The following is a 15,000-nucleotide window of genomic DNA, read 5'->3' as shown; positions in this document are numbered from 1 at the left end:
TAATGTGTATTCAGTATTAAGAAAATAAAATAAATCAGTAAAAAACAGCTTATATAGGCTAAAGTGGCAAGTATTTAGTGTGACCTATTCATACACTTGGTTTACACAGGTTTTAATTCATCATGCCATTCCTTCTGGAAGGTGCTTGATTGGGAATGGTTTTATTTTTCAGCATGATAACGATCCCAAGCACACTACTAATGCTGTGAAATCATATTTGGAGAGACAGCTGATAAAACACAGTCATGGACTGGCCTCCAGTCCAGACCTGAATATTATAGAGGCAGTGTGGGCTCACCTGGACAGAGAAATAAATAAAAGACTAATAAAAACTAAAGAGGAACTCTGGGAAGTGCTGAAAGAAGCCTAATATAATATACCAGAAGATTACTTCAGAAAACTTCAAAAGAGTTTAACATGCTTAGTGCCAAGGAAGGTCGTCAGGCTGCCCTAACAAGTCTCTAAAGACTCTCCAGCTGGTCCAGAATGCAGCTGCATGCACACTGACAAAAACTAGAAAGAGAGATCATATTACTCCCATTTTAGCTTCGCTGCATTGGCTTCCTGTACAATCCAGAATAGAATTTAAAATCCTTCTCCTCACTTTCAAAGGTCTTAATGGTCAGGCTCCATCATATCTTAAAGAGCTTCTAGTATCTTATGTACCTACAAGAACACTCCCAGCATGCAGGCTTACTTGTGATTCCTTGTATCTCTAAAAGTCTGTGGAACCATCTTGCAGATTGGGTCTGGGGGGCTTAAAACTTTTCTTTTTGATAAAGCTTATATAGGGCCAGGCCAGGCTTGTCCTGGACCAGCTCCTAGTTTATGCTGCTATAGGCTTAGACTGCCGGGGGACTCCCATGATGCAGTGAGCTCCTTTCTCTTTTCTCCTCCTCCCTCTCTCTCTCTCTATCCATCCATCTATATCCATTAACATTCATGTACTATTAATGCATTCAATAACCTAAACTTCTTCTCTGGAGTTGTCTGTGCTTTTCTCATCTCACACGTAATTAATGTTAAATTTTGTGTACATAGTTCCTGTATTTTCTATTTGTATGATGTTGGTTACCTAAGACTTTTGCACAGTACTGTATATATATATATATATATATATATATGTATATTTAAAAAAGAAAAAAGAAAAAAAAAGAAGATAATCTACTGATAGGAAATGAGCTATTCTTGTTTTGTTTACAAAGTGCTACTGCGCCTTTAAGCGTGACGTAGCGGTGACGCAGCACGCAGAGGGCGTGGCCGGCCTGTGAAATGTCAGTGCAGGAATGGCGCTCGGCGCGGTATTTTGAACAATCGCCTTTTTTTTCTCCTTCTCCTCGTTTTGTCTCGGAAAAGAAGCTTTGCTCGGCGTCCCAAAAACTCTGGGGGTAAGCACCCGATTTACATGAACCTATTCCAAGTGTTCCGCTACACGTTATCCTCCGGTAACGTTAAAGATTGTGTTGTTTTTTTGGGGTAAATGTTGAGAGATTATAATGTAGTGCTAGCTGCTAGCTCAGCAGGGTTAGCAAGCTCAGCAAGTCTGCTAGTACAGTTGTCCGAAGATGAGGAGGATGATGATGATTAAAGGTTGATACACATGAAGAGGATACTATTACAATACTCTATAAGGTGTGAGCTAGCTGTCACATTAACCACACGCGGCTCAGTTATGTTTTTATAAAGCTAAACGTCTTTTAAAAAGTAAACAAAGCTAACTGAGCTCTACGTTTTATATATATTGAGTTGTTTTGGTGCACAGCTGCAGCAATAACAACACATTTTATACCTCTTATATGCTGTTAATAAACTATAAACCCACAAAACCAGCCTATACTCATCTCTAAACCTCAATATTATACGTGACATTTTGCAAAACTCATCATATTCATGTTTTTGTTTCTTATTATGGGGCTTAAAAATAACATTAGCAGCACTTGCTTTAGGTTTAAAGTAAAGATATTTCATTTATAACAAGCTGAGTTGAGCATTAGCACCAGAATTTAGGCTTTAAATGTGGTTAAATAAATATAAAAAGGTGCAGTTGGAAGTTAAAGCCTTAAAAAAATGCATCGTATACGTGTGTGTGTTTGTTTTATGGGGCTTAAAAATAACATTAGCAACACTTGCTTTATGTTTAAAGTAAGATATATCATTTATAACTATGTGACATGAACAATAGCACCTACATTTAGGTTGTAGATATCGTTTAATAGATATAAAAGGTGCAGTTGTAGAAAAGTTAAAGCGTTAAAAAACTGCATCATATTCGTGTAGATTTTATTTATTCATGGGGCTTAAGAATAACATTAGCAGCCCTTGCATTAGGTTTAAAGTAAGATATGTCATTCATAACAAGCTGAGTTGAACTATAGCACCACAATTTAGGTTGTAAATGTCGTTTAATAGATATAAAAGGTGCAGCTGTAGTAAGTTAAAGCCTTTAAAAAAATGCTTATATGTTTTGAGAGAGTTAGTTAGGTAACAGATAATCATCTCCAGCTCATATGTTGTGCACAGTTTTAACCTACATAAAGGTTAATAATGCTAAAACACCCACTCCCCCCTTTAGTGTCTCCTCTCCTCTCTCTGTTTAGCTCAGTGTTAGCCGAGAGGAGCTAACAGAGCTGATGACGAGGTAAAAATGGCGGATCTTTCGAAATCCAACCCTAACCCTGAAATAGTAACACTTCTTTTCCTCTCTCCTTTAAACCAGGACCTCTTCTCTTCTTATAGAGGGGTGTGTGTGATGTTTTAACACTATTTTAAGTGCATTTTTTAATTGCAATGTGTCGCTGTTTTATTATATATAAATGTGTGTGTGTGTGTGTGTTATAGGACGGTGGTGGATAGAGCAGGTAGCTATGAGTGTGTAGTAGTTGTAGTAGTAGTAGTTGAGTATGGGGTGGGAAGGGTTCATATATGCGTTTCGGTGGATTAATGTTGAAGCTGCGGCCTAGCTCAGCCGGCATCAGCTGTCAGACTCTGTCAGACTCACGGCAACAAAAAACGTGGCTCCTGTGTGTGTGTGTGTGCGTGTGTGTGTGCACCTCTATTCATTAAATATCACGACTTTTAGAGCCAAAAGGCGTCAAAGCAGGGCTGTGAATGCATGCTAACTTACCATCTTCAATAAGGATAGTAAGAGTAAACTCCACCTTAGTATCTCATTATGACTCATATTGTGTAAATGCACGGTATACATGCCGATAGATTTGAATGTTTTAATTGCTAACTCTACATATATAACCTGTTAATACACACACAGCTTACTTACACTCATATGATTTATATTTGCATGTCTATATTGGTGTTTATATTCTGATTTATTGCACACACATGGTTTCAATCATGTCAATATCATGCACATAGTCTTTATACTTGTATTTATATTTTGCTTTATTGCTCATATAATAAAGATTGATATAGATATTTATTTGCACACACATACTTTCCTAGCTGTTATTATTATGTCAATATGCATCAGATTGTATTAATATTCTGCTTTATTGCACACACATAGTTTTAATCATGTCAATATCATGCACATAGTCTTCATACTTGTTTATATATATATTCTGCTCTATACGATTCCTTAGTTGATATCAATTGTGCCTCTTGTCTGCACCCCTGTGTGTGTGTGTGTGTTGTGAATACATGGTAACTAGCCATCTTCAATAATGATAGTAAAAGTGAAACATGCAAACTCCACCTCAATATCTCACTAGTACTCATATTGTGTATATTGTGTCCATACACTGTGTGCATGCAGATAGAGCTTAATGTTGTAATGCTAACTCTACATATATATAACCTGTTAACACACACATAGTTTATTTACACTCATATGATTTATATTTGCATGTTTATTTGATGTTTATGTTCTGCTTTATTGCACATTAATAGTTTTAATCATGTCAGTATGCATGCACATAGTCTTTATACTTGTTTTTATATTCTACTTTTCTGCAAGGCAAATCTGTCTGTCCTGCACTGTATACATGTAGATTTTATTGTTTTAATAGCTAATTCTACAGATATAACCTGTTAATAGACACTCAGTTTATTTACACTCAAAATGATATTTACATATTTATATTTATACTTGTGTATTTATATTCTGCTTTATAGCACACACACCCCTCTGTTCATTAAATATAACGACTGTAGGGAAAAACTAATGTTCAGGCTGCTATGAACTTATCAAAGAATGAATACATGCTAACTAGCCACCTTCAACAAGGACAGTGACAGATTGTAAACATGCAAACTCCACCTCAATATCTCATTCATGTTTGTCTTGCACTGTGTACATGCAGATAGATTTTATTGTTTTATTTTCTAACTGTACTTATATGCCCTGTTAATACACACACACACACACACAGTTTATTTACTCTACATCTATGAGTGTTTATATTCTGCTTTATTACACACACATAGTTTTAATCATGTCAATATCATGCACAGTCCTATACTTGTATATTCTGATATTCTGCAAGACAAAGGTATTTTTAAAGCACATTTCAACAACGAGGCTTTGCATAAAACATAAAATGCATGAAGACAATATAAAAGCAACACATGGCAAAATACAAAAACATTTAAATACCATTAAAAATCGTTAAATGGGAAATAAAATGAAGCTAAAATGCAGAACACACACAGAGTTGTGTAGCTGTTATTATGTCAGTATGCATGCACGTCGTCTTTATACTGCACACACAGTTTTAATCATGTCAGTATGCAGGCACATAGTAAATTACCATCCTTCTCTCTTTCATACAGTTTGTGTTTATTTGTAGTTTTTCAGGATCATGTTTATTGCCTTTTCTGTCGACATCTGGACCGCATTTAATTCCTTGTTCTCGCTAGTTGGCGAATAAACATGATTCTGATTTTAATTTGTGAGATTTAACGGCTTGTTTTTATCCTGCAAAGCTCTTCGCAAGCAGTCTGAATTATTGTCTGAAAGATTCTCATCATTATTCACGTCTATTAATTATATTCAGCAACATGTATCACCCTAGTACATAAGTATTATAGTGATGTAGTATGCAGTATTACAGTAAAAGTAAAAGGCGCACTACTTTATATACAGTTAGCTAGTTTATATTACTTTATATACAGTTAGCTAGTTTACACTACTTTATATACAGTTAGCTAGTTTATACTACTTTATATACAGTTAGCTAGTTTACACTACTTTATATACAGTTAGCTAGTTTACATTACTTTATATACAGTTAGCTAGTTTATACTACTTTATATACAGTTAGCTAGTTTAGTCCAGTGGTTCCCAACCTAGGGGTCGGGCCCCTCCAAAAGGTCAGCAGATAAATGTGAGCGCTGGGGAGATGATTAATGGGAGAGGAAAAGAGAACAAACTAAGTTCTGATACACAATTGTGTTTTCAGTTTTTGAACTTTTTCTCTCATCTTTGATTTTTGCCTGACTACACACTCCTTTTTGGTTTCATCTTTAACAATGTGTTGTATTATAAAAGCTTGTTATATTATCCATTGTGTCAAATCTTCATCTGAAAAGTAACTAAAGCTGTCAAATAAATGTAGTGGAGTAGGGTTATATTTCCCTCTGAAATGTAGAAAGTAGCATCACATGGAAATACTACAGTAAAGTGCATATCTGTTTTCAGTATTTGGACTTTTTCGCTAATCTTTGATCAGTGTATCATTAAATTAAATCCTTTTTTTTTTCTTTTCCAGGATCAAATCAAAGCTGAGACTCTGCCAGCATGGACGTGGTGTCACCAGAGCTCAACAGCCTCCTTCCTGATGAGATCATGGACACCGAGGCCATAGAAGATGTCGCTCAGCCTCAACCGGACGGCGCCGCGGTCCCGTCGGAGCCCACCGACGACACGTCAGTCCCCATGGAAACGGACACGCCGATGGCCTCGGAAAGTTTGACCCTCTGCTCGGACGCGGCTCCAGTAGATCACACTCAGGCTCTCACCGCCTCTACGGACTCCACACACAGCGTCACGGCAGGAGGTCAGCTTCCCATCTCGATTTCGAGCGCGCCGTCGCCTCTTCTCACGCTCAAACCGGCCTTGGCCACGTCAACGACCACGACCAAAACCACGGACAGCGTGACGGGGACGAGCATCACTACGAGCGGCTTACAGAAGCTCACGGCTCCCTTCACCATCTCCGCCGCCAACCATCAGATCATTCTCAACAAGGTGGCGTCATCGCAAGCCAGCGAGGCGGCGAAATCTGCCGGCTCCGCCCCGCAAGTCATCAAACAGGAAGGACAGAAACTTTTGGTGACGGCGATCGGGAAGTCGGGGCAGCCGATCGTGCTGCAGCTGCCGCACGCCGGAAACAAGCCCGGCATCGCACAGACTTCAGGAGACGCCAAATCGCCGACGCCGCAGTTTAAAGTGGTGACCATCGGCGGGAGGTCGGAGCTGAAGCCGGTGGTGGGGAGTGCCGGGAATCAGCTGACCACGTTACAGGCTCAGCAGCTGAAGACGGTGCAGGTAATATTTAATTCTTCTTAAATATGTAGATTAATGGATTAGAGCTGCAATGATGAGTCAATTTAAGCATTATATTTATATTGGGGCCCGATTTTTGGGGCTGAGGAGGAAGGAAGAAGGAAGGAAAGGAAGGGGGAAAGAAGGGAAGGAAGGAAAGGAAGGGGGAAAGAAGGGGAGGAAGGGAGGAAGGAAGGGAGGGAGGGAGGAAGGGAAGGAAGGAGGAAGGAAGGAAAGGAGGGCAGAACGAAGGACGAATGGAAGGAAAGGAGGGAGGAAGGAAGGACGTATGGAAGGAGGGCAATGAGGGAGGAAGGAAGTAAGGCTGGAAGGGAGGAGGAAGGAAGGGAGGGAGGGGGGAAAGAAGGAAAGGAGGGAAGAAGAAAGGACTGAGGGAAGGAAAGGAGGGAGGGAGGAAGGAAGGAGGGAGGGAGGAAGGAAGGAGGGCATGGAGGAAGGAAGGAAGCAAGGAAGGAGGGGAGGAAGGAAGCAAAGAAGGATGGAGGGAGGAAGGAAGGAAAGAAGGAAGGAAGGAGGGCAAGGAGGAAGGAAGGAAGGAAGGAGGGGAGGAAGGAAGCAAAGAAGGATGGAGGAAGGAAGGAAGGAAGGAAAGAAAGAAGGAAGGAAGGAAGGAAAGAAAGAGAGAAGGAGGAAGGACAGAAGGAAAGAAGGAACAGTCAAGACAGACGGGGTCAATTTGACCCGAGAGGACGACTGGAAGGTTAAAGAGTAGGAAAAATTCTGATATTGATCCATCAGCCGATAGTTTTATATGTAATGAATATTGACGATCCTTTAAATGTAATTATCAAACACTTAGATACAGCTTTATAATGGTGGTCATGATATTTCACAGTTTGATAATAAACTTAATAGTATAAAATGACACCAGAGCACAGAAACAGTAAAACTTCACTTATCAGCAAAGAGGGGGGGGGGGCATTTATTATTGAAGGTGTCGAATTAATCATTTATTACCACTACAAATTTAAACCAATAGATCGCACGTGTTGTTTACAATCAGTTTATTAACTTTTAACTATTTGCAACAATAAATATATAACTGTTAAACATCGAAACACTAAAGATTAAAGTGATGCTTTGATGTTCTAAGCTGACTTTAAGGAGGAACATTAGAGAACAGCTGATGGTTGTAAACACATGATTCAGCAGCACAGACATGTTAATCTGCTGAGTTTGCTTCCCTGCTGAGTCCGAAGAAACAACTGTTAGTTTACACCAACACTGTGTTTGTTCTTTTAAAAATGCTTTCACACATGGGCTGTGTCTGAAATCACTCCTTATTTATTTATTTATTTATTTATTTACCATACAGTCTAGAGCTGCTCGATTATGGAAAAAATCTCAACCAGTAGAAGATGTTGTGAACAGCTGATTATGCATGGAGAAAAAAATACCGTCATACACCGTGAAACCGCTTTTATTTTGAAAAATACTGTGATATACATTTTTGGTCATACCGCCCAGCACTAAGAGAACTACTGGATTACTTAACTTCAGTAATCTTTAAAGTAAGAGACTGAGAACAGAAGTCGTCGAACAGCCAACTGGGATCTTTTATTGATGACGCAGCAAAACACACCAACGAAACGATGGCAACCAAACAGCAAAACAGCCCCGACCCCTGACCCCCGACCCTTCAGACTCTTTATACTACTGTTGGCGTCATTTGTTAACAACTTTCTCCTAAGTGTTGGCTTCCTGATCTCCTTTGAGGATATCAATATGGTAAAAACAACTCCTTAAAAGGCTTGTTGCGACATCCCTAAACTGGTACAACTATTGACCTTTGACCTCTCTCACATTTTACTATGATGCACAGAGATCTGCCTCTACTATCTCATGATGCAGGAAATACTGGACAGTTCAGTGATAAACCGTATAAATCAATCAATCAATTAAACTTTATCTACGTAGCAGCTTTCATTCAGATTAATGACGTTCAAAGTGCTTCACAGCTGATTGACGAGCTGATAATGAGACGAGAACAGAGACTAAGAAGAAATGAGATTGAGACTAAGACACAAGAGAAAATGATTAAATACAATTAAAGTAAAATGAATAAGAAAAATAAATGAGACAAGAGATAAAGTTTATCAAAAGTTGGACTAAAACCAAGTTAACCCTCCTGTTGTCCTCGAGTCAAGGGAAGAACATGGGAGGGAGGGAGGGAGGAAGGAAGGGAGGAAAGGAAAGAAGGAAGGTAGGAGGGAAGAAGGAAGGAGGGAAGGTAGGAGGGAGGGAGAAAGAGAGAGGAAAGGAGGAAGGAGGGAAGGAAGGAAGGAAGGAAGGAATGAGGGAAGGAAGGAAATGAGGGAGGAAAGGAAAGAAGGAAGGAAGGAAGGAAGGTAGTAGGGAGGGAGAGAGGAAAGAAGGAAGGGAGGGAGGAAGGAGGGAAGGAAGGAATTGATGGAGGAAAGGAAAGAAGGAAGGGAGAAATGTGTGAATAAAATTAAAACATTAACGAATAACTGAACGTCTCCACAGATCGCAAAGAAGACGCCGACATCCTCCGCTGCTCCGATCAAATTCATCATCACCAAAACGGTTAACAGTAAAGGTTTGAGTCCTCAGACGTCCGTGAGTCCCGTCATAGCAGGTACGTTCAATTATCCCACAGCTGTTTTTATTACTGTAATTAATTAAACTACATTTTCTTAAATCCTGTGTCGTCTCTTCGCAGGTCGAGTCCTGACCCAGAACTCTCCGGTGATTCCTCCGAGGACCATCACACTCTCAGAGCCTCATAACACTACGATACAGAGTCTGCCCGGGAAAAAGATCGCCATCTCGCCCCTGAAGACCCCCAGCAAGGTAAAATAGACTCATTATTACTCCAATACTTTTCTATTAGTTAGTTGAACTTCAATTCTGACAAGTTTAAAGTCTGTGTAAAGTAAGAATAAATATGTGTTCTGAGTTTGACATACCACAGAAAAGTGTGTTGTTGACCACCCTGCCAAATTTTAATGATTAAAAAAATCGCCAAATATATGAAATTAGGCTTCAAAGTTGTGTAAAAATCAGCCTCTTTCTCTGCTCCCAAATGTTGTGGGCGTGGCCACTGAGTCAGCTGAAACCCCGCCCCCTACCAAGTGTCACCTGTCAATCAAAGTCACCACCTCTACCAGAAACATGGTCGCTACGTCTGAGAGCTTTTTGCTGCTAGCTCGGCTGCGAGCTTGGCGGCTAGCTCGGCGGCTAACTTGGCTGCTAGCTCGGCGGCTAACTTGGCTGCTAGCTCGGCGGCTAACTCGGCTGCTAGCTCGGCGGCTAATTCAGCTAACTGGCTAACTGTAGACTGTAGTAGTAGTAGTAGCTGAATGTATTTATACCTCTACAGCAGCAGGGCCGGGTTTATGCTAATCACTAAATCCTGAACACAGAAATCTTGAAACACAGTTTGTGAAGCCTAGCTCCACAATTCAAATCTAAATGGTTGAAATGCTTTTTACACCTTTTTTAAAAATACATTTATGACCTATTTAATGTGTTTAGAAGAAAATGAATTCACTTTACACAGTCTTTAAACCAATATTAGCGTATTTATTATATAACATATTATGTCTACTTATATGTAACATTAAGATAGTTTATTCCTTTATTAGTCCCACAGTGGGGGATTTTACAGTTTTGCAGAAGCAAAGTTGATAGTAAAAATAGAAAGAGCACATGCCTCAAAGTGCTTGGGGGCCTTTTTCATACCATCAACCATCAGACTATTCAACCCCAAAGCTCCCAGTAACCTCCCACTCCCACTAATTTATTGTGTATTTATTGCTTTATTGTATATTACTTAATTTATCACTATTGTGCCAGTTTTGAATTTCCCCTCAAGCTGAAGCTAGTTACTCTACCTGATAAGAGGAATAAAGAACAATAAATAATAAATACAATACACAAGCAATAAGCTGCAGTGCTGAACTTTTAAACATATAAATGAACGTCTGTGATATTTAAGAGCTCACCAAACGAGTTCAAACAATGCTGACTAAGTTACTGTTACAGCCAGATAAGCAGCGTCTTTGTGTTTTTAACGCTCCGCTGAGTTTTTACATCTGATGTCGGCGGTGACGTTGGTGTGCTGGTGGACAGGAAGTGCTGCAAGTACAAATATTTCTAAAGCAGAAAATAGCTTAGAAATAGAGAATTACATCATCTTTTTTTTTCTTTTCTTTTTTTTTTTTACCCCTCTGCCTCTTGGGGGCGGAGGAGGTGGGAGATTGGGGGGGATTAAGTTAACCTGTAGTGTTTTTGTAATTCCTCACACTTCCACAAGGGGGAGACAAATATCCTGCACTCCAGCTTTAACATTACTGAGCTTTATTTTCATGCTTTGATTGAAAACAAATTTCTCCTTTTGGTGAGTTTTAGCTTTTTTTTTTTTTTGCACAATTTAAATAAAAATATGCAAAAAAATGACAAAGAATAAATAATATAGAGTGCAAGAAGAGGCAGAAACCCACCTAAAAAATGTTAAACTTTCACGCTGTTAAAGAAAATATAATGACTGTGATAGCAAACTAATAGTAACAATATAATATGATATGATATAATATAATATATAATCAATAAAAACTGAAAAATGTTTGTTCTGAGGGGGATATTATAAATGAAACGGATAAAACAAAGATAGATGGATAAAAACACACTACTATTAAATCTTATTTGGAAAGTGACCTATGCAAGGGAGAAATGTATCTATTTGGACTTTTAATAGCAGGAAAAGCAGCAGGTGTTACTAATAAACTTAAAAAATATTACATGTAAGCTGACAAACCAACTCTGCAGTGATGTAATGAGTTATATTTGTAATTCAGAAGTTAAAATGTCCATCATGAGCGATGTCTCGTACTTAAATCTAAACTATTAAAACTATCTTTAGGCTCTTCTGACATAAAAAGCAGTTACATAACAGAAGTTAAATGTTCTTTTTAACCCTCCTGTCGTCCTCCCGGGTCAAATGGACCCCATCTCTTTTGACTGTTCCTTCCTTCTTTCCTTCCTTCCTTCCTTCCTTCCTTCCTCTTTTCTTTCCGTCCATCTCTCCTTACTTCCTTCCCTTCCTCATTCCTTCCACCTTTCCTTCCTCCCTTCCTTCTTTCCTCACTTCCTTCTTTCTTCCTACCTTCCTTCCTTCCTTCCTTCCTTCCTTTCTACCTTCTTTCCTTCCTCCTTTCCTTCCTTCCTTCCTTCCTTACGTCCTTCCTCATTTCCTCCCTCCCTCCTTACTCCTTTCCTTCCTCATTCCTTCCTTCCTTCTTTCCTCCCTTCCTTCCTTCCTTACGTCCTTCCTCTTTTCCTCCCTCCCTCCTTACTCCTTTCCTTCCTCATTCCGTCCTTCTTTCTTTCCTCCCTTCCTTCCTCCTGTCCTTCCTTGACTGACTATGTACTGATCTCTTCATCACACTGATCGTCCCTCTCTCTCTCTCTCTCCTCCTCGTCTCCTCCAGGTTACCGTTGTTTCCGTGGCGTCTCCGACCTCCAACGCTCCTCAGAAGTCCGTAGCGTTGCCCGTTAACGTAGCACTCGGCCAGCAGATCCTCACAGTCCAGCAGTCCACATCTGGATCTCCGGTCAAAGTGGCAACGAGCCAGAGCGCCGGACAGGTACGATCGAAGCACAGAGGAGGAGCAACTAACTAACTAAGCTAACTTTTACTTTCCATTATAACTGTAATTATTAAGATCAGATATTTCCCTAATTAAAGCTCTCTCTCTCTCTCTCTCTCTCTCTCTCTCTGTCTCTCTGTCTCTCTCTCTCTCTCTCCTCTCTCTCTCTCTCTCTCTCTCTCTCTCTCTCTCTCTCTCTCTCTCTCTCTCTCTCTCTCTCTCTCTCTCTCTCTCTCTCTCTCTCTCTCTCTCTCTCTCTCTCTCTCTCTCTCTTCAGGGTATCAAACCGGTGCAGTCTGTAGCTGTGGGAGGAGTGGGCGGCTCCCAGTTTAAGACCATCATCCCTCTGGCCACGCAGCCTAACGTGCAGCAGATTCAGGTCCCAGGAAGCCGCTTCCACTACGTCCGCCTGGTCACAGCGACCACGGCCAGCAGCACGGGACAACCCAGCGGCCCCAGCACCAGCTCCTTACAGACAGGTGACCTCAGTCATTCACAGAGTAACAAACCTTCTTACTGCTGTGCTTCACCCTTACATACTGTTCAGGGTCAGATTAGACCCATTTTTATATTTCAGAGCTGTAAAAACACCTTAAATACTTTTAATTTTCAGCCTGACTTTTGATGACTTCTCCTAATGTGACCCAGAATAAACAAAAACTACTAATGGAGCTGTGTCGGCTTTTCTTGTTAAAAGCCGTGGTGTTCAGGTGGTGGTGTGTTTTACGCACGTCTTACAAAATTTCGCTTCCACACTTTAAGAAATTATAACTTTTATTTTATGACTCAAACTTGTTCCAAATTGCTTCCTTAATTAGCACTACATCCAAGAGAAAACGACATTTACATTTAACGGCTGCCACAGGAGCTTTTCCACTATACAGTTCTAGCACTACTCGGCTCGACGACCTTTTCCATTACTATAGTACCTCAAATACTAAATAAAGAAAAACTGTTTTCTCGGCCTTGAAATGGTTTGGAGTTAGGTGAATTAGGGATGACCCGATCTGATCAAAGATAACGGATATAAGACTATAAGCTGCATGAATTTAGACCCTCCCTCCCACTTTTGCCTATATTAAGCTTTTTAATATCTTCTAATTTGGGATGTAATTGCAAAACCTGTTATAAGTGGGCCTACCTTTGTTAAACTACTTTTAATGAAGTCATGGAAATAGGGTAAAATATTATTAAATAGTTATCATGGAAAAGTTTTGAAAATGTGTGGGAACCCTGTATTTAAGAGACTAATTATTCAGGGATACGTGTGAACGGTCTGAATACTTACGATGTTTTTAATCTTCCAGCTAAACCGATGGTGGTGAGTACCGGAGCAGTGAGGATGTCTGTCCCAATCGTCCCGGCACAGACCATTAAACAGGTAACTTTTATTTATATAATAACAATAATAATAATACATTAGTTTAGGAAGCACACAAGACAAACAAAATGTAAAAAAACAATTAAAAGAAATGTTTTAAGTCCCTTTTTTTCCATTCCATACACAGTTGGCAACTCAATGTGCTTTATATAAAAACCAAAAATATCAGAGGATGATTAAACAGTAAGAATTGGAAACATTAAAACATACAATTAAAAAGAATAAAGGAAAGAAACCCCAATTATAATAAAAAAGTAAACAAAGTACAGAAAGAAAAAGAAAAAGCTAGACTTTAAAAAAAGAGCATAAAATATGAGAGTGCAGCATAAAATAGATTTGCTTTAAAACTAAAACTTTCTTCCTTCTGTCCTTCCTTCCTTCCTTCTTTCCTTCCTTCTTTCCTTCCTCCCTTCCTTCCATCTGTCCTTCCTACCTTTCTTCCCTCCTGCCTTTTGCCTGTCTTTCCTCCCTTCCCTTCTTATTTCCTTCTCTCTTCCCTTCCTTCTTTCCTTCCTCCGTCCTTCCTTCCTTCCTTCCTTTCCTTCCTTTCCTTCCTTCCATCTGGTCTTCCTCCCTCCCTCCTTCTCTCCTCCCTTCCTTCTTTTCTTTCTCCATGCCCCTTTCTTCTTCCTTCCTTCCTTCTTTCTTCCCTTCCTCCCTCCCTCCTTCTCTCTTTCTTTCCTCCCCCCTACCTTCCTTCCTTCTTTCCTCCGTCCTTCCTTCCTTTCCTTTGACACCTCTGCACCGCTGTACACAATCCTGATAAACATTTATTAATGGACTTTTATCTCCTCCAGGTGGTTCCTAAACCTTTAACATCAGCAACACAAGTCGTCACCACCAATCAGACCCAGCAGCGCCTCATCATGCCCGCCACGCCGCTACCGCAGATCCAGCCCAACTTCACCAACCTGCCTCCAGGAACCGTCCTGGCTCCGGCTCCCGGAGGAGGGAACGTTGGCTACGCCGTGGTTCCAGCTCAGTATGTCACACAGGTTAGTGGTGGTTAGTTTATATGAGGGTCAATATGTAGGCCCTTTAATAGTGTCCATGTGGTTTAGTTTATATTTAAAGGGTTAAAATGTGAAAATAAACGTATGAATAACTTCCACACATCCTTTTATTTGTGGACTCAGCATCAAATTTCTGTTTTTAATCCATTTAGACAGAATATATTAGAGGATTATGCCAAAAATGTTCCTTCCTTCTTCCTCCATTCCTCTTCTCCTTTCTCCCTCCTACCTTCCTTCCTCCTTTCTCCCTTCCTCCCTTCCTTCCTTCCTCCCTCTCTCCTTCTCTCTTTCCTCCCTTCCCTCTCTCTTTCCTCCTTTCCTCCCTTCCTTCTTACCTTCCTCCATCCCCCTTTCTTCCTTCCTTCCTCCTTCCCTCCTTTTTTCTATCCCTTCCTTCCTTCCTTCCTTCCTTCCTTCCACCCTTCCACCCTTCCTCCTCTCTTTTTCCTCCCCTCCCTCCTACCTTCCTTC

At 40.2% G+C, this 15,000-nt stretch overlaps 1 protein-coding gene across 1 annotated transcript in view; it reads left to right on the top strand.

The window, feature by feature from the left end:
* Window positions 1–1,282: 1,282 nt before the first annotated feature.
* The window catches only part of lin54 (lin-54 DREAM MuvB core complex component), an 18,100-nt gene continuing 4,382 nt past the window's right edge, over window positions 1,283–15,000 (top strand). The window contains exons 1-8 of the mRNA XM_053340039.1: window positions 1,283–1,388; window positions 5,727–6,505; window positions 9,011–9,122; window positions 9,207–9,337; window positions 11,977–12,132; window positions 12,413–12,614; window positions 13,443–13,516; window positions 14,314–14,511. Of these exons, the coding sequence (XP_053196014.1) occupies window positions 5,756–6,505; window positions 9,011–9,122; window positions 9,207–9,337; window positions 11,977–12,132; window positions 12,413–12,614; window positions 13,443–13,516; window positions 14,314–14,511 (1,623 nt within the window). The 5' untranslated portion in view covers window positions 1,283–1,388; window positions 5,727–5,755. The remainder of the gene's footprint in view (window positions 1,389–5,726; window positions 6,506–9,010; window positions 9,123–9,206; window positions 9,338–11,976; window positions 12,133–12,412; window positions 12,615–13,442; window positions 13,517–14,313; window positions 14,512–15,000) is intronic.

The sequence above is a fragment of the Scomber japonicus genome, chromosome 19, assembly GCF_027409825.1.
Source record: "Scomber japonicus isolate fScoJap1 chromosome 19, fScoJap1.pri, whole genome shotgun sequence".
NCBI classification, from domain to species: domain Eukaryota; kingdom Metazoa; phylum Chordata; class Actinopteri; order Scombriformes; family Scombridae; genus Scomber; species Scomber japonicus.
This window is presented reverse-complemented; position numbering and strand designations above follow the sequence as displayed.